General features: G+C 44.0%; 1 protein-coding gene across 1 annotated transcript; it reads left to right on the top strand.

Moving 5' to 3' along the window:
- The first annotated feature begins 1,699 nt into the window (after nucleotides 1–1,699).
- Nucleotides 1,700–21,482, top strand: LOC147428289 (putative serine/threonine-protein kinase PBL7). The gene is made up of 6 exons (XM_086496826.1): nucleotides 1,700–1,790; nucleotides 20,216–20,362; nucleotides 20,539–20,797; nucleotides 20,884–21,016; nucleotides 21,085–21,177; nucleotides 21,282–21,482. Exons 1-6 carry the CDS (start codon nucleotides 1,700–1,702, stop codon nucleotides 21,480–21,482), a joined length of 924 nt encoding a protein of 307 aa, XP_086352952.1.
- The last annotated feature ends 4,095 nt before the right edge of the window (nucleotides 21,483–25,577 follow it).

Below are 25,577 nucleotides of genomic sequence, written 5' to 3'. Positions count from 1 at the left end.
GAAAGAAGCGAGGAGAATAGAGATACAAGTTGCGAGACAGAGTCCGAAGAGCCGGTATTGGTAAAGGTGAAGTTACCCTCTTATGTGCATAAGGATGTGGTGGTTGCCACTATAAAGGATGAGCCGGTGATAGCATCAGAGTTTGGGAATAAAGACATGCAGGTGAGGGTGCTATGTGGAACCATGCTAATGATGATGCTAATCAAGGTAGCTATGGAAGGTTCTTTGATTGTACAACAGATACAAGGGTTTCCCAAGAAGGAGAGAGTTGTTGTGGCTGAGGAAGAAGAACATGTTGAAGAAGATGCCAAAGGAGAGGCATCGGATACTTGTCAAAGGGAAGAGCAGCTGCAATCGCCTATGGATTTCATGGGTAGTGCCTTGGATACAGGTTATTTTGGCCAGGAATGCATTGAAGTTGAAGATGATTGGGGGTTTGATGACCTAGTGGGTGAGATGGATGAAGAGACACAGGTGCTTGCTGGGAAAGAAGCTTTGACCAGAATGCAGGTGATACGAGGGTCTGTCCCTCTGCAGATGGAGGTTTCTTTGGAAGAGCAAAAGTCTGCTGCTATGGTGGTATTGGCAGAGCCATGTACGGAGGTGAGTATGGAAGCAATGGTGACCGGGGTTCCTTTGTTGAAAGAGTTTCCCACTAAGCGGAGTGGTCCTCTTGAACATGAAGAAAAGTCCAAGGGTATGGACTTGCTCGAGCTGTCAAAGGAAATTTGCGTATGGTGGTTGAAGGGGATGCTAATAAGTGCAGCCGTGAAGTGGGCTGGCGAGAAAGTGCAGGATTTGCTTGAGGAGGATCTCACTTTATATGGTTGGGAGGGAGGGCATGGTATGTTTCGTGTCAATGATGATATGTCTGATGGAAGCGGTGATGCCTTTGATACTGTTTTTTTGGAAGTGGACAATATGCCTATGAATGCTAGGAGCATTGGAAGCATGCCGAGGGAAAATTATGTGGATTGTTGGCTAGATGCCTTGGTGCGGCACTATGTGAGCATGTTATAGGTGGATGGACGGGATCAATGCATGGTGTTTGACCTAGGCGGTTAATGACAGGAAAAGCAGGGGGTTGGGCAACCCGCATGAAGAAAGGCAACGGGTAGCAGATGCCAGGTTTTGTACATATGTTAGGTGGTTTTGTGATGCACAGAGAGTTTTTTTTTGTGTAGCAGTTTTTTAGTGCAATAGGCCTGTTTGTGGTTGAACATGAATGTTCAACAAGGGGGTGGGCAATGATGGTGCAGCCAAAGTTGTTCTGCGCTATAAAGTGTGCTATGCAGTGCAAAGGGTGCTAGCATGTGCATGGCAAAGGGCTAAAGCCCGTGTGGTAGACCTTGGCAGGACAGTGGCAACGAAAATGCAGGCTTAAAGTGTTTTTTTAAGGCCAGGGGGCCTTCGAAGTGGGCTGATTGGGACTGCAGGTCAAAGTGTTCGAGATGCGTGGAATGTGCCCCAAAATGTGGTGTTCAAGATGCTCTAGAAGATCGTTCAGACAGCTCTCCAAACGGCGCCCGGATGTGCAAGATATGGTAGGCTGAAGGGAGATGCGTTTGTAGATCCTCGCCGGATTGGGCGGGCACTGGTGGTTGGTCAAGGCAGGTGTGATATCATACACGGGAAGTGCTCGAGTTGTGGAGCATGCCGGTCTTTTCGGATTGGCGATCATAGCTACGGATAGCAAGTTATGGACCGTCGAAGTTTTGACAGGGGCCAGTTTCGAGGCGGTTGGGCCGCATTGGGAAATGTGCAATTTGGTGTTTTCTCGAGCTCACCAGGTGTCTGGTGGATAGTATGCAGCATGTGATGCTCGTCGGAGTCGACCGAACCTGAATCGAAGTCAGAGACATCGAGATGCACCCACTTCAAGTTGACAGCCAATCGTTGCAGGGGAACGAACTCGTTTTTTTCCCACTTTGGTGGCTTGCCAGTCGAAGGGTGTGAAGTGTTCGAAATGCGACAAATCTCTCGATGTTTAAAGCTGGCAGGGAGTAACTTGATGAGACAAGTGTTGGGCAAACTTGAGCACACGGAGCACCGACGCGTGCGAACAAATTATTAAATCCTCTTGCTTACAAATGAAAAGGGAGAGGTGTAAGCTCAAAAGTTAAGGGGAGTAGGGGGTACCCAATTGCAAAAAATAAAAGATAATGCAGAATCGTACGAATATGCCAAGAGGATGCATCACTTCCACAAGCAGCACGCGCGGGTGAGGAAGGGGAGGTCGGGCGTGCGAGGCGAACCTTGCTCACAGGCAGGTGTCGACCTGTGATGGGGGAGGAGGGCGAGGCAGCCATGGGCGGTCGGAAGCGACAACAGCAGCGCGCTGCGTACTCTTTTTTTAATTTATGGTTAAGTGTACAGGTTACGACCACCTGCTGGTCGGTTGGCTAAGCCAGGGCTCTCAACTTCTACCGTGCCTGCGCTCGAATCCGCCAATGCCATTTTAGAGGGTTAGAATGTAATTGTGTGCATTCCAAGGTTAGGAGTAGGAGATTCGAAATAAACAATAGCTCCGCCTCTTTAACTTGGGGCAAAAAGCATTGATTCTTTATTTCTACTATCTCATTATCATCTCACACCCTAGCTAGATCCTATATCTAGGGTAAACTCCAATATATATATATTCTATATATTTTTTATACTTTTCTTATATTTCTTTTTAAATAGCTACTAAGAGGGAATCAAATCCTAGTGGGACACTAGTTGGCACGATTTCAAAGATACACTTATTTTAATGCATTATTGCAAGCATGATTACAAAACTTTGTCAAGGAGCAATGTCATGTTTTCATATGGCATAAGGTGTCCTTTGGAATGAAATGAAAGTCTAGGCTAAGGGGACCACGGGAAGACTTTTGCTGCCAGAAATGGACCCTATTTTGATGAATTTTTTACACAAGGTTCCAATCCGAATTGGAAAGTGATTTTAAAATGAAAATCATAGCTAATGAGCTGAAGCTTCTGCCCATATTTTTACTTTTTTATTTGGAGCCACGGTTGAGGAGATATGATCAAAATATTGGACCCCAGTCTACCCACATCATGCAGGGATAGCTCATTTCCAGCTTTTCCAATTCCTATTCACAGAAAGGCATGCAGAAAGGTACGCAGAGCCATGTGGAATTGTATAGAGCCTTAAGTAGACTCCTCCCAGTCCACTGCGTCTATGTACTTGTGCCAGTCCGCTGCGTCTTCTCCAAAGTAGAGTTCCACAATTGAGCGTGTGAGTAGGTTTGGGAGGGCACGCTGTTGATCGTCTTCTCGAAAGTAGAGTTCCAAGTGTGAGCAGGTTTGGGATTACACGCTGCTGCTGATAGTGAGTTGGTAACACCGAGGGACTGAGGGTCAGGAAAGCAAAGCGGTGTCGTACTGTGACACGTACATAGTGGGAACGCATGCTACAAGATCTATCTTGTAACTTTTTAGATATATAATTATCTTTCCTATAATGTATATATGCATATTTAAGTATAATAATAAGCCTTCTATCTCATCCTATTATTTTTCTCAAGGATAGCCTATCTTTACTTTACCATCAGAAAATACTATGGGAAAAGCTCAATAGCTCCGCCTCTTTAACTTGGGGCAAAAAGCATTGATTCTTTATTTCTACTATCTCATTATCATCTCACACCCTAGCTAGATCCTATATCTAGGGTAAACTCCAATATATATATATTCTATATATTTTTTATACTTTTCTTATATTTCTTTTTAAATAGCTACTAAGAGGGAATCAAATCCTAGTGGGACACTAGGTGGCACGATTTCAAAGATACACTTATTTTAATGCATTATTGCAAGCATGATTACAAAACTTTGTCAAGGAGCAATGTCATGCTTTCATATGGCATAAGGTGTCCTTTGGAATTAAATGAAAGTCTAGGCTAAGGGGATCACGGGAAGACTTTTGCTGCCAGAAATGGACCCTATTTTGATGAATTTCTTACACAAGGTTCCAATCCGAATTGGAAAGTGATTTTAAAATGAAAATCGTAGCTAATGAGCTGAAGTTTCTGCCCATATTTTTCCTTTTTTATTTGGAGCCACGGTTGAGGAGATATGATCAAAATATTGGACCCCAGTTTGCCCACATCATGCAGGGATAGCTCATTTCCAGCTTTTCCAATTCCTATTCATCATGGTACTTTATTCCTCAAATCACAATGCCTTTCATTGATGATTTGCCTATCAAAGGATGTGAAGAAAGTGACAAAGATGAAGCTTTGGATCTCAAGGGATGTCGCAGGTTTGTGGTAAATCACATAAATGATTGTGATAAAATTTTGTCTAGGTTGGAAGAAGTGAATCTTACATTGTCAGGGAAAAAGTCTATGTTTGGTGTCAATGAAGTGCTTATTGTGGGACACATGTGCGGGCCATATGGTAGGAAACCTTGTCCAACAAAGGTAGATGCCATCCAAAGAATGAAAGAAACGTGCACTAGTATCACTGAGGTTAGAAGGTTTCTGGGAGCATGTGTCTTCTATGTTATTTGGATTCCACATTATGCACATGTAGCTGATCCTCTTTATCAACTGCTTAGAAAGAATCAGAAGTTTAAATGGACAGAAGCACATGTAAAATCCATGAAAAAGCTAAAGGAGTTGCTCCAGTCAGCAACAACTTTGAGAAAGGTAGACTATGAGTGTCAAAGGTCAGTAATTGTGACAATAGACACCAATCCTAGAGGGATTGGATGGGCAATAGGGCAAGATGACAAAGAAGGACACATGTATGTGGTAAGATTTGGAGCAAAGGTGCAAAGTGCTCGCCAAAGAAACTATCCATAGATAAAGAGAGAGTTATGGGGTATGGTTACAGCTTTGAAAAGTGGGAAAGAGTACCTAGTTGGTGCATGTGTGGTTGTAGAAACAGATTGTCTACCACTTCTTGGGATGATTACAAGATGCTCAACTCCAGACATTGCTATGTTGCGGTGGATTGCCTACATTAAGTCCTTAAATCCTGAGTTTAACCACATTGCAGGTAAAGACAATACAGTGGAAGATATGCTATCAAGGGCAAGGTATGAAGATGAGTCACAAATGATTGACGAGGGAGATGATGTAGGCACAAAGTAAAATGCTGGTGGAAGGGTATGTATAAAGATGTATCTCAGTTTGTAGAGACATGTGTAACTTGTCAAGTGTATTCAAATGTTCGACATCGTGATGGTGACGGGAGCAAAGCGAACCCCGAACCCCGACGGCCTCTAAAACACCGGGGACCGAATGGCGCGCCTCGAGCCTGTCATGGTAAAGCAAACAGGGGGCACCACCTAGCTTCAGCGGCTAGGACGCAAACAACACACCACCATAACAAAGTTTTCATCCAAAAGAGATGGATGCTTGGGAGTAATGATGAAGAGGAAGGGAAATGAGATCAATAGAGAGAGAGAGAGAGAGAGAGAGAGAGAGAGAGAGAGAGAGAGAGAGAGAGAGAGAGAGAGAGAGAGAGTGAGGGAGGGGGTATGGCGGCTTAGTACTTAGGCACCACAGAAGGATGGCGAATCCGCACACCTCACATGGGAAAAACATTGCAAGAAAACATACTCACAAAACCTCAAGCTTTATTTAGAGAATAAGGCGATGAAATGGGGAGCATAGGGTAGGGGAATGAGAAGGGAGAGAGTGGTAGAGCACATGGCGGATAGGTGGGAGTTGATGGCGAAAACTCGCACGAGGGTTATGGCCATCATCCTTCATTTAGTTTCCCTTCATTTTCCATAGCCAAAGGTGTAGAAGTCATGCTCAAGACAAGCATGGTGATTGCGGTGATGGTGATGGTGATGGTGTGGGTGTGTGTGTGTGCACTAGGCACACACAGTGCATAGTGTGTTCTTTGGTGATGTTGTGTGTGTCTTTAGTGTGATGGTGACACCTCTTTATATAGGAGAGGAGGGGGGAGAAATTCTAGAATTTAGAAATGAAGAAATCATTATCTACATAGGCCATGTGACTGTGGGCCCCACTTGTCTGGCTGTGTGTATATGTGCCAGAATAGCAGTCTCATGAGAGAGAGACTAAGAGAGAGAGATGGGTTGATGAAAAAAAAGTGAGAGGTGACATGGAGAATAAAGTAATTACAAGAGGGGAGAGAGGCGAGTGTGTCGAGAGGTGAATCTGTGTGCAGATGTGTGGGAACACAAGAAAAATCAGGTAACCACCGGGTGGGGATGGGTCTGTGGGCACCTTTTTCAGTGAAACTGAGTGTGTGTGAGTGTGGGGGAGGTTATTTAGCTACAATACAAGAGACATGGCGCCCTTTAGAGAGAGAGGGGGGTATTTGGGTCATGGGATATGATAGGAGAGAGAAAGAGGGGGTGGGGTATACTATTTTGGAAGATAGGGTAAGTTGCATGTGAGTTAGGGTGCATTATTGGTGAGTTATAATGCATTATTGGTGAGAGGTGGGGTAGCTTGAGGGTAGAGAGAAAGGAAAAAGGACAAGGGGAAGAGAGAGGGGGTTGACCTTTTGAGTGGAGGAGAGGAAAAGGGACACACGGCGGGGCAACAATGAAGAAAAAAGGAGGCAAGGTGGGGATGGGCTACCCCGCAGGCATGAGGTGGCCTATTTTACCTTTCTTATATATTTACATGATCATAATTTATTTTTTTCTTACTTTTTCCAATGCCTTTTATCACTCCCTCCCTAAGAGGGGGTTTTCATGGGGTGGGGACGAGAGAAGAGGGGTATGGGAGCTTGGCTTGTGAAAAGCCCCCATCATTAGCCCTCCCCTTTTGTCTAGAGGCATTCATATCTCTAGCTCATCTGTTTGATCATTATCGTCGGAGGTGGCGGGTGATGGTGTGTCATCGTCTGGAATGTCAATTGGTGGAGCCTGGTCAAATCGAAGAAAATAAGGTTTAAGTCGCCAACCATTTACCCTGGTTTTATGAAGTTTTCCATCAGCCTCCATAAGCTGGTAGCTTCCATTGGCATACTTTTTCCTGATGATGAACGGACCTTCCCATCGGAGTAGGAGTTTCTTATCCTTGCGCGTGTCGAAGCGATTGTCGTAGCGGAGCACCAACATTCCTTTCTTCAATTATTTTTTCCGGAGATGCTCGTTAAAGCTAAGCCGTCTATGCTCTGCTTGTGCTGCATAATAATTTATTGCTTCTTCTCTGTCCAGCTGCAGTCTTTCCAAGTTGATGATGTGATCTCTCAAATGCATGTTGGGCTGTTGAAGCTGGCTTGCCATTACTCTGAGACTTTGTAGTTGCACTTCAATGGGCAAGATTGCTTCCTTACCAAATACTAGATGATACGGTGTGAATCCCAAGGATGTACGAAATGAAGTTCTGTAGGCCCATAAAGCTGGTAGTAGATACTTATCCCAGTCTCCAGGATGATTGTTTACTTGCTTTGTAATAATTTTAGAAACCATTCCATTTACCTTTTCAACTAGCCCATTACATTGAGGGTAATATGGTGAAGAGTGCCTCCTTGCAATGCCCAGTTTCTGCATTAATTCTCCTACCAAGTCTGCTCTGAAACCTGGCCCTCTATCAGATATGATCTCTAAAGGTGTGCCAAACCTACAGCATATGTGCTCGTAAATAAATTTAGCTACTTCTACCGCTGTGATTCTAGTGGTGGCTGTAGCCTCTGCCCATCTAGTCATGTAGTTGACCCCCATGATAATGTAGAATTTTCCTGAGTTGGCCCTAGGTAATGGCCCAATGGCATCGATACCCCATTTTTCAAATGGGCCATATGAGAGAATAGGTGTCTGTGGTTCAGGCATAAGTGACCTAGTGCCGGCCTTTTGACACAACTTACACGTTTTGCACCAGTGGTGTACATCACGGTTGAGGCTAGGCCATATGAAGTCTGTCTGCAAGATTTTCCTACTTGTTATGTCTAGGTCAAAGTGACCACCACAAACCCCGTTGTGACAACTAGCAATTACTCTCGTGATTGCCTGAGAGAGAGGGACCTTCCTGAGTATTTGGTCCTTACCCTTACAGTACAAACCGTCATTGATGAGTCGATACCTTGTGGCCTTCCGCGTCAGCCATTGCTTCTGTCCCTTTGTTAAATATGATGGGCATTCCCCTGTTTCCAAAAAATGCATGATGTCAGGCATGGCATCACTTCCTTGAAATAGAGGGAGCTTTAGTTTTATTGCTCCAAGCACCACTTCCTGTAGTCTTTCACTTGCTAGGGCATCTGCTTCTTGGTTTTGAGCCCTTGGGATATGGTGTATTTGAACTTCTTCAAACTTACCCAACAAGGTTTTTACACCACTTAAGTGAGTCCTTAAACTAGGATTATTGCATGTCCATGCTCCATTTACTTGCCTTACCAGAAGTAGAGCATCCCCAAATACATTAAGGCGTTGTACACCTTGTGAGACACACCATTGTAGACCCTTGGTTAGTGCTGCATACTCAGCTTCATTGTTAGAATGTGAATCTAAAAATTGGCCAAAATAAAATATCTTTGTCCCTTTGTCATCAAAGACCACTATGCCTACAACTGCTTTGTCGGACGCTCGCTTGTAGGCTCCATCAAAGTAGAGAGAGTATGCTCCTTCTACCATCGGTGGTACTGGAGGTAATCGGACTTCTCCTTCCTTAGATTGCTTCTCCTTACTTTCAAAGACTTGGTAGGTCATGAGTCCCCCCAAACTTGCCCTTGTCGTGCTTTCTACCTGTACCGTGTAGTCAAACTCTTGCAGACGAACTAGCCATTTAGTAATTCTAGCAAGCACATCCATGTGTTGTACAACATAGGGAAATATTTCATCCGTGGTTAGAATCACAAATTGCTTAGGCAGCAAATATGACCTAAACTTTGTATTTGCAAATTTTAGAGCTAGGACTAAGTGTTCCACATGGGTGAAACCTTTCTCTTTTGATGTCATCATTCGACTAGAGAAGTAGATTGGCCTCATGAAAGATGTCACCGTATCCTTTTGGAGTAGCACAGCCCCCAATGAGTCATCACCAACACTTGAGGTGACATGAATTTTTCATCCCACTTAGGTGGTGAGATAGTTGGCAGAGTGGCTAAGACCTCCTTTACCTTGTTGTAGTGATGTTCGCTTTCCTCGTCCCAAGTGAAAGTTGATCTTTGAGTGAGTTGTTGCAGTGGTAGAACAAGTTGTGATAGTAGATGTATGAATCTACTTAAGTACCTCACCTTCTGTAGAAAAGAGACCAGTTGACGTGCGGTCGTTGGTGAAGGTAGGGCTATGAGTGCGGACACCTTACTTGGGTCGGCGTTGTTACTTTTTGCTGAAATTTCATGGCCTAGTAGAATGACTTTACTCTCCCCAATGTGGCATTTATCCACATTTAATTGCCCACCTAGGCTCTCCAACCTGGCCAAACCTTCAGTTACCTTTTCTAAATGTGAAATACGGGAGCTATGTATACAAAAATCATCAATGAACACTCTTATAGATGTTCCAAAGAACGGTTGAAAAACATATGTGACATATCTTTGGAATGTGGCAGGTGCATTTGTGAGACCAAATGGCATAACTCTGTATGCAAAACAACCCCATGGCGTGATAAAAGTGGTTTTTAGCTGATCTTCCAAGGCTATGCGTATTTGAAAGTATCCAGAATAACCATCACAGACGGTATAGCATTCAAAACCCGCTACTTCATTCAGAATTTCATCCAAGAGAGGGAGAGGAAAGTGGTCTCTCTTTGTAGCTGCATTTAGTGGTTTGTAGTCAACATAGACCCTCCACTTACCATTCTTTTTAGGCGTCACAGGATAGATGAATCCCGCCTCTAGCAGTTTCCTTACCTCGGCCAAGAGTGCCTTTTCTTGTATGACCCCCAGTCGTCGTAGCTTTTTCACAACTCTTTTAACCCCTTCCTTCAGCTTAATATGATGTTCCACCACTGTAATGCCTGTGATTCTTTCATAGTTGTCAACGAACAGGTTAGGAAATCCCATCAACATTTGCAAAAAACTATCTTTCTCCTCAAGTGTTAATTCCGTAGACAACATACCCTTCAACCTACTTCCTCCTAGGCGAGGTGATTTGCTCTCCTCTTCATTGGGTTGCCCTTTTGGTGATGGATCACCAGTTGTGCTTACCCTTTGTGGATCCTTCATAATGATACCCATCACATCAATGGAACTGTCACTTTCGTCGGTGGATGTGGTCTCCTCCTCAGAACTGGAAGATTCGCTAGTGGTTTCATCTGCCAATGTTTCCAGATTCATTTGCTTCTGCTTTCCAGTCCTCATGTCGTAGTAGATTATCTCCCCTTTCTTACCGGTCATGCGTAGAAGGCCAGTACCCCAGTCCTGTTTTGCCTTCATGGCCATCAACCATGGCCTTCCCAAAATTAGTGGATAGCCCTCCCCCTTAGTAGGCATTACAAAAAAACATCTACCTCTACCTCAGTGTTGAAAGCTTTTCTTTTCACGGCACTTACCACACCCACACACTTTACTTTTGCGTTGTTTGCCATCTTTGCCTTGCATAGAGAAGGCCTGTCAACCTCGAGCCCTAATCGAAGCATCATAGCTTCACTCATTACACAGATTTGTGCACCTCCATCAATGTAGGTGTTTCCAACCCTCTTTCCTTTTATGTTTACGTTGACAATTGGAAGGATGTCATCCATGTTGCATCCCGAAATTGCTCCGGCTACCTTTGTTTTGGAGCGTCTTGTACTTACCATTTTAGACCATTGTCGCCTTACTTTAGGTACAAGATGTAGCAGCTGTGGCCATGTAATTTTCGGTCCTTGCTCTGCCACATCCAGTGTTAGATCATAGGGCTTAGAACTTTCCCCTAGCTGGAAGTCGGTGATGCCCAATTTCCATCGTGGCCTGGATGGCCTCTTGCTAGTTTCTCCTCTCATGCTTCTCTCATCATCTGATTGTGTAGCCTTCTCCCTCCTAGCTCTTTTCACAGTCATGGCTTCAAGTGGTTCTAAAAAGGTTACCTTCTCCTTATCCTTGTCCCTCTGCTTTGCTCTGGGTGGATCCACAACTACGACTTTTCCTTTCTCTTCTAGCCTTATGATGTTTACAGGGCGATCAGGTGGTGGGACTGGTGGAAGAGGTGGGATGGATGTTTGTAGTGGTGTCTGGGGTGGACATAGAATTTGTGTTGGTGGGGGTGGTGCTCGAGGTGGGGGTGTTCTTTCTCTAGGGGGTGACAATTGGTTCCTCCTACCTCCTCTATTATAGTTTTGTCGTGGTTTGGGACAGTAGTACATACCGTGACCGTCTTCTCTGCAGTTGTATCAATGATACTCCCTGTTTTGTCATCGTGCTCTTCCAGGGTCTTGATCTCTTTCTTGACTCCTCCCTTGCTGTATTAAGTGGACAGAAAAATTCTGCAGTTGGTCAGTAATATGGGCCAACATAACTTGTTGGTCATCTCTTACCCCAAGAGCCGGTGGTGGTGGTGGAATGGTGGTTGTCGTAGTTGCTGGTCGATGTGATGTTGCTGTTTCTATTGACTCAGTTTCTTTGGCTTTCATTCGCAGCTTCTTGTCCTTAAGACGAGCAATCTCAACGGCTAACTCGTACGTAGCTGAGAATCTACCTTTCACCTTCTCCTTGAGAAGCGCCATAAGCCATGTGTGAACCAATCTTTTTTTAGGAAATCGGTGCAGCTTCTCCCCTTGCCAGTGACTCAACCCACCATTCCCACAAATCCACAAATTTGGACTCATAGGTGGCATATTCTAAAAGACCCTCCTGCTTCAAGTCTCTCAACTTGTCCCACAACTTTTCTGAAGTGGTACCTCCCCCAAAGTGCCTCTTAAAAGCGGTTTTTAAGGGTTCCAGTCCTCCTTGGTTGCTTGTGGAAGTGCATTGTACCATGATCTAGCTTCTAGCTTCATGAGATGTTTAAAGATTCTAACCCGGGATTCATCCGTATCTTTGTTGCTCACTACACATGCTACTTCAAAGTCATCTAGGAAGTCTGTTACCAAATCCTCCCCATTCTTTCCTTTAAATGTTGGAAATGCTACACTTGCCATGATTACTGAGAGAGAGAGCTAGAAAGACTCACTGCTTAACTTGCAAAATTTTTTTTCTTCTTTACAAGGAGGCGTGTATACCCTCTTATACTAGGATATAGATTAAAACTTCAAACGGTACATTGCCTTGTACCAAAGGTAGGACAAATGGTTGATCTGATGCCAGAACCTCAAAAAATCGCTCCCCACCCAGCATGGTGTCATTGACGTGCTGGTAGTGAGCCTTCAAATCCAGTATTACCTTGATTGAGCGTACACGTGTTGGTATGTGTGATCTGTCTTGAGGTAGGTTGTACTGATTCATGTGAAGCTTAGAGGTGCTTAGTCACTGTCCAAGCTTGTGGGAGAGGGTGGTGCTCTTTCCTGAAACAAACTCAGTAGATCCCTAGTTTCTCTAGTGAGAGTGTGAGCCAATGATTCCGTTATCTGTGCTGCAGCATCAGGTGCGACTTGAAAATTGACTGTGATAATTACCTCGGTGACTTGAGTTACCCGATTCTCAAAGTAGAATAGTGTTGATTCTCTATTGTGTAGAGCTCCTTCCATTTTGTTGTTGTGGGTTGGTTGTAGGTTGCGGACATGTTTTTGACCTTCTCCTTCTTCTTCTTGGCACTTGGCCTATGTATATCCACTGGGTTTGGCGTGTTGGTTGACTCTCCCACTGCAAATCGATTACCGTTATGCCTGGCACTCGAGCTTCCATGGAGATGCGGAGTTCGTCTAGTTGTGCTTGGAGCTCTTCTTCTTTTGTCGTCGAATTAGCCAATCCTGCTAGCCATTCATCCATTCACAATAGTTTAGGGGTTTCAGTCTTGTAAACTGAAGGGTTTCATGAAAAGATCCTCAGTGGGGGCACCAAATGACGGGAGCAAAGCGAACCCCGAACCCCGGCGGCCTCTAAAACACCGGGGACCGAATGGCGTGCCTCGAGCCTGTCATGGTAAAGCAAACAGGGGGCACCACCTAGCTTCAGCGGCTAGGACGCAAACAACACACCACCATAACAAAGTTTTCATACAAGAGAGATGGATGCTTGGGAGTAATGATGAAGAGGAAGGGAAATGAGATCAATAGAGAGAGAGAGAGAGAGAGTGAGGGAGGGGGTATGGTGGCTTAGTACTTAGGCACCACAGAAGGATGGCGAATCCGCACACCCTTCACACATACACAAGCTCACTCCAAACACAAGACTAGGTGGCGATTCCGCACACCTCACACAGGAAAAACATTGCAGGAAAACATACTCACAAAACCTCAAGCTTTATTTAGAGAATAAGGCGATGAAATGGGGAGCATAGGGTAGGGGAATGAGAAGGGAGAGAGTGGTAGAGCACATGGCGGATAGGTGGGAGTTGATGGCGAAGACTCGCACGAGGGTTATGGCCATCATCCTTCATTTAGTTGCCCTTCATCTTCCATAGCCAAGGGTGTAGAGGTCATGCTCAAGACAAGCATGGTGATTGCGGTGATGGTGATGGTGTCGGTGTGTGTGTGTGCACTAGGCACACACAGTGCATAGTGTGTTCTTTGGTGATGTTGTGTGTGTCTTTAGTGTGATGGTGACCCCTCTTTATATAGGGGAGGAGGGGGGAGAAATTCTAGAATTTAGAAATGAAGAAATCATTATCTACATGGGCCATGTGACTGTGGGCCCCACTTGTCTGGCTGTGTGTATATGTGCCAGAATAGCAGTCTCATGAGAGAGAGACTAAGAGAGAGAGATGGGTTGATGAAAAAAAAGTGAGAGATGACATGGAGAATAAAGTAATTACAAGAGGGGAGAGAGGCGAGTGTGTCGAGAGGTGAATCTGTGTGCAGATGTGTGGGAACACAAGAAAAACCAGGTAACCACCGGGTGGGGATGGGTCTGTGGGCACCTTTTTCAGTGAAACTGAGTGTGTGTGAGTGTGGGGGAGGTTATTTAGCTACAAGACAAGATACATGGCGCCCTTTAGAGAGAGAGGGGGGTATTTGGGTCATGGGATATGATAGGAGAGAGAAAGAGGGGGTGGGGTATACTATTTTGGAAGATAGGGTAAGTTGCATGTGAGTTAGGGTGCATTATTGGTGAGTTATAATGCATTATTGGTGAGAGGTGGGGTAGCTTGAGGGTAGAGAGAAAGAAAAAAGGACAAGGGGAAGAGAGAGGGGGTTGACCTTTTGAGTGAAGGAGAGGAAAAGGTACACACGGCGGGGCAACAGTGAAGAAAAAAGGAGGCAAGGTGGGGATGGGCTACCCCGCAGGCATGAGGTGGCCTATTTTACCTTTCTTATATATTTACATGATCATAATTTATTTTTTTCTTACTTTTTCCAATGCCTTTTATCACTCCCTCCCTAAGAGGGGGTTTTCATGGGGTGGGGACGAGAGAAGAGGGGTATGGGAGCTTGGCTTGTGAAAAGCCCCCATCAATGGATTGCACCCTAAATATCCACTAGCCATGCACTATAAATGGGTTGTGGATCTAGTCACAATGCCTCTAGGACTCTGGCAGATGAGATACTTGGTTCTTGCACGAGAGGACCTAACTAACCAGGTTGAAGGAAGAGCATTAAGAGCTAAAACCACAGAAGCTGTGTGAAAATTCCTTCTTGATGAGGTGATTTGCCGTTATGGTTGTGTGGGAAAAATCACTGCAGATAGAGGTGATTTGGATGCCGAAGAAGCAAGGGAGTTCTTTTCTAGATTAGGAATCAATCTTTCTCTTTCTACAGCTTACAACCCTGAAGGCAATGGAAAGAGTGAAAGAGGGCATCCTCCTATCATCAAAGCTTTGGCCAAGGCTTGCGAAGGAAGAGTTGGTGAGTGGCCAAAACTGTTACCATATGCTTTATGGGCTGATCGTACAACACATATCTCAGTAACAAGCTACATGCCTGCGGAGCTAATGTATGGTCAAAAGCCAGTGATGCCGATTGAAGATACAATTCCCACATGGAATGTACTACCTTGGCAAGAGGGGCTTAGCAAGGAAGATCTCCTTGCACTACGTATAAGGTAGCTAGAGAGAAGACCTGGAGACATTGAAGCTGCAAAAGAACGACTCAAAAATGCAAGGTTGAAAAACAAGGAATACTTTGATAAGCGACATCGACTCAGGAGCAAAGCAATTGACAAAGGTGACTGGGTTTTGGTGTGTTATAGTAGCCTTGATAACCAGCAAACAGTCATGCATAAGTTTTCAAAAAGATGGTTTGGACCGTATTTTGTAAAGCATGTGCATGAAAATGCTACTTACAGCTTGCCTGAACTAGATGGTACATAAGTAAAGATTCCCATTGTAGGAAAAAGGATCAAAATGTTTAAGAGAAGAGGAGACAATGATCCAGAAGATGTTGATGAGGAAGAAGAGCAAACCACAGGTAAATATCAAAGTAAAGATGAAGATTTGGAATCATCCAGTGAAGAAGAAAGCAAGGAAGATGTACAAGAGGGCTGATCTTAGAAAGAAATAATGTGGCATATACCGGAGGATGTGCAGGTTTAGAGGGGGTGGATGTCGTGCTGTGACACGTACATAGTGGGAACGCATGCTACAAGATCTATCTTGTAACTTTTTAGATACATAATTATCTTTCCTATAATGTACATATGCATATTTAAGTATAATAATAAGCCTTCTAGCTCATCCTATTATTTTTCTCAAGGGTAACATATCCTTACTTTACCATCAGAAAATACTATGGGAAATGCTCAATAGCTCCGCCTCTTTAACTTGGGGCAAAAAGCATTGATTCTTTATTTCTACTATCTCATTATCATCTCACACCCTAGCTAGATCCTATATCTAGGGTAAACTCCAATATATATATATTCTATATATTTTTTATACTTTTCTTATATTTCTTTTTAAATAGCTACTAGGAGGGAATCAAATCCTAGTGGGACACTAGGTGGCATGATTTCAAAGATACACTTATTTTAATGCATTATTGCAAGCATGATTACAAAACTTTGTCAAGGAGCAATGTCATGCTTTCATATGGCATGAGGTGTCCTTTGGAATTAAATGAAAGTCTATGCTAAGGGGACCACGGGAAGACTTTTGCTGCCAGAAATGGACCCTATTTTGATGAATTTTTTACACAAGGTTCCAATCCTAATTGGAAAGTGATTTTAAAATGAAAATCGTAGCTAATGAGCTGAAGTTTCTGCCTGTATGTTTACTTTTTTATTTGGAGATATGATCAAAATACTGGACCCCAGTCTGCCCACATCATGCAGGGACAGCTCATTTCCAACTTCTCCAATTCCTATTCACACTGGCTCCTCTCTTCTTGTGTAAACCCTTTGGGGTTCCCTTCACCTATAAAAGGGGACCTCTTCTTCCTTGAAAAGGAACTCAAGCATTCAAGCCATTGATGAGAGGAATTCTTGAGGGAGTGAGTAGTAATGCCTAATTGTACTTAGCCCCATTAACATAAGCCCAAGCCTACACTTTCTCCTAGAGGAAGACTAGCCATTCTTGTACGCTATCCTTGGAAGATCAACTCTAATCAAATAAGGTGTTGTACTTGGCGTATCAATCAACGTTGAATTCTCCCCTCTTCTTCTCTCTCCCATCAATAATGGTGTCGAATGGTTTCAAGTAAGATGTGTTCTACATTGATGTTTTCTTGATTTCTTGTTGTTTTCATTTTCATCTCTAATCCAACATATATGTATGTATCTAATCTCATCTCCTTAACCAAACCTATCTCTCTCATTCTTAGTAATTCATCCTCTCTGCAAATTCTAGGTTCTCTTTTCTACAGGTACAGCTCTCCCCGCAGTATCCTTATTGCCTACGGGCAAGAATAGGGCTTGGGAGGGAAACTTCTCATCTCTTCACTTCTCTCATATCTACATTTCTCACATACTATCCTAGATGAATAACCCACATGATGATCATTTCTATCGCTTTCACTTTGTACGATCTATTAGAATTAATGTATGGATTAGCCGAAAAATACACTTTCAACAATGTATAGTGTTTCTCTTTGGCCCAGAAAGGTTTAATGAAATACTTCTATCACCGGATCCCATCATACTACCTCACATAGACTATAACTTTTCTTTTGACGTAAGCGTAGTTATGTTGCTATGAACCAAGAGGATTTGTACACACAATTAATCCCAATCACTAGACAAAATATATATATTATGGTAAGCACAAAACTACAATTCCAAAGAACAATTCGTAGCCTATTTGGTCAGTCAAGATTGAATGCCATTAACTCATCTATTAACCCTTTCATATTACCCATGATACGATATGACCATAGCCTTGATGTTTTCATTTTCGTATTGTTTTGACATTCTCTTTTGTGTTCTTTCTTTGTGTGTGTGAGTGCAAGAGACAAAGAGTGAGTCTTCTTTGATTGCACTTCTTTCCAAACCCTAGTCTTCATGGCATCTATGGTTTAACTCCTTCATATAGTTTTTGTTGAGTTCTCTCACAAACTCTCACAGCCATAAGCCGAGTGCTTTCCTGGCAAGACAGCAAATTTCTCGACAGTGGCTGAAGGAGTTCTCCATATCCAGTGTACTCGGCTCAGTCAGGAGTCGGCAGTGAGCAAAGGCAGCTTGGTTGCATGAGATCCTTGAGATGTGGAAGCTGCAAGGCCGTGAGGAGGTGCTTGAAGAGCCAAGCGATCGGTACTGAGAGCGTGGCAGAAGATGCAGAAGCGCTGTCCGTCAGTACGGCTGCCGACTCCAAGGCTTCATGATAGTCGGTGCAGATCAGTTACGTGTCCTCGAGCTGTTTCCCTGCGACTCTGTGACTACTCCCTTGGAGCCTGGAGGCATGACCGTACACGGCCTCGTCACCACCCTCTGTACCAAGGCTTGCGAATCTCGATGAGGCGATTGCCTGAGAGAGAGAGAGAGAGAGAGAGAGAGAGAGAGAGAGAGAGAGAGAGAGAGAGAGAGAGAGAGAGAGAGAGAGAGAGAGAGAGAGAGAGAGAGAGAGAGAGAGAGAGAGAGATAGAGATAGATAGATAGATAGATAGAGAGAGAGAGAGAGAGAGAGAGAGAGAGAGAGAGAGAGAGAGAGAGAGAGAGAGAGAGAGAGAGAGAGAGAGAGAGAGAGAGAGAGAGAGAGAGAGAGAGAGATCATGGTAGACTGGCAGTCACCGTATTTTGAAATTTACCTCTAAATTTTATATTTGAAAGTAGGAAAATATACAAAAAAATTTATGAAAGAGACTCCACCCCTTGAGTCTTTACACACTACCTTTTTGGCCTGCTAAGGAAAGGCCTTAGTTTTGGGCTTGCTTGGGCGTCCTTCAATCGATGACGTCCACCTGGATGACCACCAAGTTTGTAGAGCGTGCGATTTACGTACGGAGTTCAACTTGGACAATCGAGCCTTAGAAGTTCGTGTGCGTGTGGGAGTCTACTGCTGCACTAGAAGTTCGTGTGCGTGTGGGGGTCTACTGCTGCACTAGGCGATTGCGTCCAACTCAAGCTCGATAGTCGATGTGCGCCGTGGAGCTAGTGACTGGGGTTGCGGAGGGCGAGGGAGGCCTCTCTCTGGTTGTTGACATCACGGCTGCAGAGCATGAGGTCCTCAGCGATTGCGTTAACTCTACACTTTTGAGATGTTGCATGCACAGTCCTATCTCTTAACCCGTTAGTGCAATGCTAATTGCAAATTGTGTATAAAATTATCCAGAAAACACTGGCTTAGGCAAAATTTCTAGCATCCAAACCATTGTTCTATTTTTTCAATAATTTTATTCACAAGCATACACTAATATGCTCGTGTTTAGTGTAGGCTCTTAACTATGTAATAGGTTAATTGTGTGTGTACGTTATCATATGGTACCAAGCTTTTTGTGGATTAATCTATTGACAACACTTGAGGACCGGATTTGCATGGAGCCGGTCTCCCCTCCAAAAGGCTTTGTATTATGGTTTCTCCCATCAAGAGAGACATTGTACAATACAATTCTTTGTGTTCCTTCAAGACTAGCTAGTGCAATGAAGATGAAAGCTTCATGCACTAAGCAAAACACTTAGCAAACACAACTTTAATTATCCCCGTTCTCAGACCCAAGACCTCACACACCTTCGAAGATGGTGAGAGCTAGCAGGGTATGAGAGTAGATTGAGAGGAAGAAGGAGTATCTTACGAGAAAGATGTACATCTCCTCACATAATCACTCATATTAGCATAGCTTAGCTTAGTAATTAGCTTGGTAGAGGAGATGAGCATGCATTGAAGCTTGGCTCTTGGTTGGATTTGCATCCACATGCCAAGAGTGTGTCGATGTAGGCTTCTATCTCACAAGCTTGGAGTAGGTGATGAGCTCTGCATTAAAGCTTGGGAAGAGATAGTCTTCTTTGCTTCACACATAGACTGTGTGTGAGTGTGTGTGTGATAATGCCTTGCAAAAATCAGCCCCCTCTCTCTCTCTTGGGCGAGCCCTCTTGCTATTTGCTTTTGCTCTACCCTCATTGGACCTCCCCAAGTCAAGCTAATGACAATTAAACAACATAAGTGATAGCGTTTTGACATGTGTCCCCCTTTCCCCTTTTGTGAGAGCTTTAGGTAATTTAATAATTAAACTAAACTCTCATTGGACACCTTTGCCTCCCGGCCAATAGGAATTAGGCAAGCCATTGGGCTACTGAATGCTCGTTGGACCCCTTGGGAGACTGTCCAATAGTCTTCTAGAGGTCTTAATTCTCATTGGTTCTTTTATTAAGTGTTTTTAAATTAATTAAACTAGATTTACTCTAGCCTAAATCTCATTGTTACACCTCCAAGGCCATCCAATAGGAATTGGGCACACCTTGTGGGCATCTGGCCTAGGGAGCTGACATGTGTCCCTCATTCCCTTTGTGTAAAGGGAGCTTGTGTGTGTGTGTGTGTGTGTGTGTGTGTGTGTGTGTGTGTGTGTGTGGCTTTCTCTCTCATCCCCTAGAAGAAAGGCTCGCCCCCTCCCAAGTAGGGATGTACAAAGACTTTTTTGGTCACACACAAAGCATCCAATTTTCCTAAGGTTGACCTTTGGACATAACCTTTGAATTTTGGAACCTTAGCATTTTGGAAGTCTTAATGGGCTGAACCTTAGGGTCTTTTTAGCCCATTGTTTCACATGGCTCTTTTGTAGATGGCCACCCCTTTGGATCCCTACATGTGGCCGGTCTGCTAGCTTAACCAATATTCTAGCTTTTTTCTCCCTTGGCACTTCCCCATATTAAATGATCAGTTTAACATGAGAAAATCATTTAGGAGAATTAGATATTGATTATTATGACAGCCGCCTTCATCCTCCATACCTTGTTGGTTTGCTTGGTTATTGCGCCGATCAAGATCACCGGTTGCTGGTCTATGAGTACATGCCGAATGGAAACCTTCAAGAACACTTGTATTCAGATGGTATGGGCCCTCTTGTTTTCCTGAACTTATGTCCTTCACAAGAAATGAAAAGCGCGGAGAGTGTGTTCACTAATGGAGCCAATCTGAGGCTCATGCTGTGTTAGCTCCCGACATGTTTTAGCAAAAATACTTCAATTTTCCATTTTTTGCTCTCAACTTATCGTTAAATGGTGCAGGAACATCTGGCAATCCTCCAATTCTCAAATGGGAAACTTGCATGAGAATAGCTCTAGACTCTGCAAAGGGTCTTGAGTACCTCCATGAGTGCGTGAGTCCTCCGGTAATACATTGCGATTTCAAAAGCAACAACATACTTCTGGATTCCAATTTCATTGCCAAAGTGTCCGAATTCGGTTTAGCTAAGCTTGGATCTAACAAGGTTGGAGGGTTGGTTTCAACTCGTATTTTGGGAACCCACGGCTATGTTGCCCTAGAGTAAGAATGAAGAGAAATTATGTATAGGCTTTGTAGATCTTTTGAGCTCTTTCAGAGTTTCTTGATGTGCTCCAATGTCTTTGAAGGTATGCACTAACGGGGCATTTGACAATGAAGTCCGATGTATATAGCTATGGCATGGTTTTGTTGGAACTTCTCACAGGACGCGTCCCAGTTAACATGAAAAGGCCACCCGGGCAGGGTGTTCTTATATCTTGGGTAATCTTCAAATGGGTGAATGAGCATTCTATACTTGCAACCCGTTTCTAAGGTGACATTGCTTCCAGGATCTTCCACGACTCACAGATAGGGACAAGCTTGTGGAGATGGTGGATCTGTCGGTCATGGAGGGACAATTTGCAGTAAAGGACCTAATTCAAGTTTGCTTGCTATTTGTGCTTGTAGGTGTTGAAATGGGTGATTTTGGATAGAAAATAGTAAAGAAGAAACCGAAGGATTTTGAATGACAAAAAATGTTGTGCAGGTAGCTGCCATAGCCGCAATGTGTGTTCAGCCTGAGCCAGATTATCGTCCTCTTATGACAGATGTTGTTCAATCTTTGATTCCCCTCGTAAAGCACAAGAAAGGGTCCAAAATTGTGAGCACTCCAGATTTTCATCACAGAATGGTTACATTAAAGTCGTCATCAATTGACAGTGGCAGTAGCGGAGATGGAGAGAATTGAGTGAGGGCCATTTTTCTTAAGTTGGTCTCTATAGCCCTCTTGAGCGAATTTTTGCCAGTAGAGCTTTGCTTGCTCTAAAATGGTGTCCTTTGCCATGATTCACCTGCAACCTTTGTATGATATAGCCTGCGTTGAAGACGAAGCTAGCCAGAAGTTTTCACTATTTTTGTAGCTCTGCACTTTACCATATCCATGTTCGTTCTTCAATGCTCCCCTCTTCCTATTTCCTAAAAGCACCTCCACAAATCCTTCCATTGGCAGGCCCTCGTGATCCCTCACCTTGTTTTCTTGGCTTTGAAAAGAGAAGGGGAAAAAAAAGAAAGGCAACGGTTTTGAGATTTGGAGGGTTCCTTGGTTTTTTTCTTGGAGAGAAGGAGGAAGAGAAAGAAGGGAGAGGTTTTTCGTGTGCTCGACAGTCGAAGTCGGCACGCAAAGTGTTCTCCGTGAAGCTCCCGAAAGGGCGAGGGCCTGGCAAAGGAAGCAGCCAGCGAGGGTTGTCAAGAGGAGGAGATGCTACGTGAGTGAAGCTGGAGGTGAATTCTTTTGTCGATGTGTGTGCCGACGGGTTTCGATTTGGTCGAGGGAGGTGTGTGCCCCTCTGTATGAAGCAGGTGATGGCCTTGTTGCAACCAAGAGCAGGCCGTATGTATTTTGTACAGGTGTTTTTGTTTTGAAGGAGAAGCTATGATTGCCGATTTTTTGGCGTCGTCTTTCCCCCTTCCCCCCTTTCTTCTTTGCTCATCTCCAGGGCGTGTGGTGCCGGTGTGTGTGAGCGTGTGCGCCCCCTCGGGCCCCCTGTGTGTGTGAGAGAGAAAAAGAGAGAGGTGGTCGAGTTGTGGAAGAGCTGGAAGCGGGCAATATCGGTGTGGTAGCTTTCCGAGGATTGTGCAATGTGTATGTGCATTGGGCGAAGTGCAGGCGAGGACTTGCTAGTGTGAGCTGCTTGTTTTGAAGGTGTTTTCGAGAGAACAGGGGTGCTGTGAATACCCTGAGCTATATAGGGGCCATTGCGTGTGTGTCGGGTGTGTTCCCCATTCCCCCTCTCCAACGCCCATAGTTCATGAGATCTTCACCTACCAGTGTGAATTTGCGGGCCTTTTGCACCACTCTTCTCTTTTGCAGCTTGGACAAACCTTCTGAACCTTGCCATGTACCCAAACCTTGCCATGTACCCAAAAAACCTTCAATTTCCTTTAGAGCCTCCCTACTTGCATAAGTGGCTGGGGCCACATATAGATCTGCAACATGCACCTGCACTTTGCTACTAGCTAGTTGAGCTCTCTTCTCACATGCTTGAATTGGACTTCTTCAAAAGACTTCAACATCTTCTTGATGGAAGAGAACCAATGCTTCAAAGAATCGCGCTTTACCTGCCATTGGCCTAACAGTTGCTTGATGACTAGCAACGCATCTCCTTTCACCACCAACCTTGAAATGCCAAACTCTATGCACTGCTTTATACCCAAATGCAGAGTGAGATACTCCGCCTCATTATTGGTGTGGACATCCTCTAGATCATACACCTTCAAAAATATAGTTTTTCCGTGTGGGTCATGTATCACCACATATCCTCCTACCTTCTGCACTACCCTTTCATATGCTCCGTCGAACCACATTGTAAAAGCGACCTCCAAGTCGGGTCCCTCCTTAGCTTCATCACGTACTACTCTTAGATAGGCCAGCAAATCGATGGCCTTGCTGACAAGAATGTCTGCCAGGTGAGATCGACTCGTGTGATCTACCTTGATCCTCCTTTCTGGCTTCAAATGTAGCACTACCTCTGGCAATAGATTATTAGCCGTTAACACAAAAAACTTACGCACAATCAAATGGACTTTGAACTTCCTACAAGAAAAGACCAGAGCCATCACCCATTGCTCCGCCTCGGTGTAGGTAGCCTCTACTGGGCTAATCACCCTACTCTCGAAGTATATTGGCTTGTAGCTTCTCCCTACCTTTTGCAATAGAACCGCTCCAATAGCAACCGTACCCACCATCATAGACACATAAAAGTCTGTTAAAGAATATGATGTTAAAGAATATGTCCATTGTGCTATGGGAGGTTGGACACTGACTATACTATGTTGTAAATATACTTTGGATAATAGTTCAAAAGAGAAGAAGAAGAGAAGAGCAGCTCGTTGGATGGCTGCTACAGGGTAACGATTGTGTGTGTGTGTCTCGATGTGTGTTGGTGTGTGTGTGTGTGTAGTCTTCTTTCCTACCTTCTCCATCACCTGCGCACTCTACAAAGTGGTATCAGAGCTCAGTTTGAGGAGCTACAGTCAATACACAGGTTTCCGTAGCTCCGGAAAACAGCAAAAAAAGAGAGGTTTTTTGGTCATAACTCCCTCACCCAAACTCGGAATACAGTGATCTAGGAGTCTATCTTTATGTTTTTGAGCGTTCCGGACGCATTGACATACTCAGATTTGCCAAAATCTACAATTTTCTGCAGCAAACAGCCAACTCACACAAGCATAGGAGATGTCCAGTTTTGCACTCGGCAGTAGATTTACAGGTTACAGGTAGAGAATTCAGCATTTACACAGGTTTTGGAGATCGACATAGAGCTTTTGCATCATGATATTGTGTTATCGAAGATTATGTTTGGTTGTTGTGGGTCCGTTATGGACAGCCGCCTATGTAAGAAAGGTTGTGGGAAGAAGTTGAGGCGGTTATATTGTCAGATTGAGTACTTTGTGGTTATGTATGGATATGCGGTCAATGTATTTTGGAAAACTGCAGCCTTTGTGAGGGTCGAGTGAGGTTTTTTGAAGCCTTGCCTTGGGAGCTTTGGTACCTTGGCAAGGTGGATTAGGTACTGGAGCGAACCCCCGACTAGCCGCGCGAAAGACCTCATATGTCGTTTACGACTATGGGAAGAAGGTGGATGTATGGATATGTGGTACAGGACAGCGTATGGATTGCATTTGCATACAGGTCCATGTGGACATTGTTTTAGAGTATTTATGCATAGTATTGAGTGAGTCTGTGGCAAAGTGAGTCAGTGGATTTTCCCTTGGCAGTGAGAGATTTTCTGTTAGTGTTTATGAGCACTTTGGTTAACATTTTCACTTGAGCTATTGTCCAAATACAAATGAAACTCTGCCAAAATTTTGTCAAAATCCTTTGGAAGAAATTGAGAGAGTGAAGATGGCAGAAAGTTCAACTCAAGTCACACAGATTGTTGGAGAGAAGCTGACCAGAGAGAACTACAGCATATGGTCTTACAAGATGGAGAACTTTATCATGGGCAAAGGTTTATGGGATTATATTACAGGTGAACAAGAGTGTCCCGAGGTTGGTTTGGAACCAAATAGAGAGAATGTTGAAGCACATAAAACATGGCAAGCAGGAGTAGAAGCTTACAAGAAGTGGATCGAGAATTCAAGGAAAGTGATGCATTGGATTTCACTATGCATTAGTGACTTCTTTATACCACATGTGAAGAAGGCTCAATCTCCAAAGGAAGCATGGGAGATACTAGCAAGAATGAACAGCTCCAATACAGAACCACGAAAAGTTCACTTGAAGCAAAGGTTACATTGTGTATGGCGAGGAAATAGATCCATATCAGATTATGTGACAGAGATAAAGCAAATACAGGAAGATCTTGCGAGCATTAATGTTGAAGTTCCAGATGATGACTTAGTTTCAGTGACATTGAATGGTTTGGGACCGGAATACAAGTCATTGGATACATCTATATCTGTTCGAGGACACATGCCTGATTTTGAAGAGTTAGTAAACCTTTGTTTGCAAGAAGAGGTGAAGTTAGGCAAGTCAGGTCCTTCTACATCAAATAACAATTCTAGAGATCAGGTTTTTTACTCTAGAGGTCGTGGAAACAATAGAGGTGGAAGAGGAAACTATGGTCGTGGAAACAATGTTGGAAGAGGTCAATGGCAAAACCAACAAAGTCAAAGTTACAACGATTATAGCCAAAGAGGCAGGAGGAGAGCCCAAACTCGTGGACGTGGAGGTGGACGATTTGTACATCCTCAAAGAGATGGATATTGTAACAGATGTGGCATTTATGGTCACTTTGAAAGAGAATGTTACACAATGCTAAATCAAAATCGTGATCCTGGT

This window comes from Adiantum capillus-veneris, chromosome 23, assembly GCF_014529385.1.
Source record: "Adiantum capillus-veneris isolate H3 chromosome 23, ASM1452938v2, whole genome shotgun sequence".
NCBI classification, from domain to species: domain Eukaryota; kingdom Viridiplantae; phylum Streptophyta; class Polypodiopsida; order Polypodiales; family Pteridaceae; genus Adiantum; species Adiantum capillus-veneris.
Note: the sequence above shows the minus strand (reverse complement) of the source record. Positions and strands in the feature narration are given on the sequence as shown.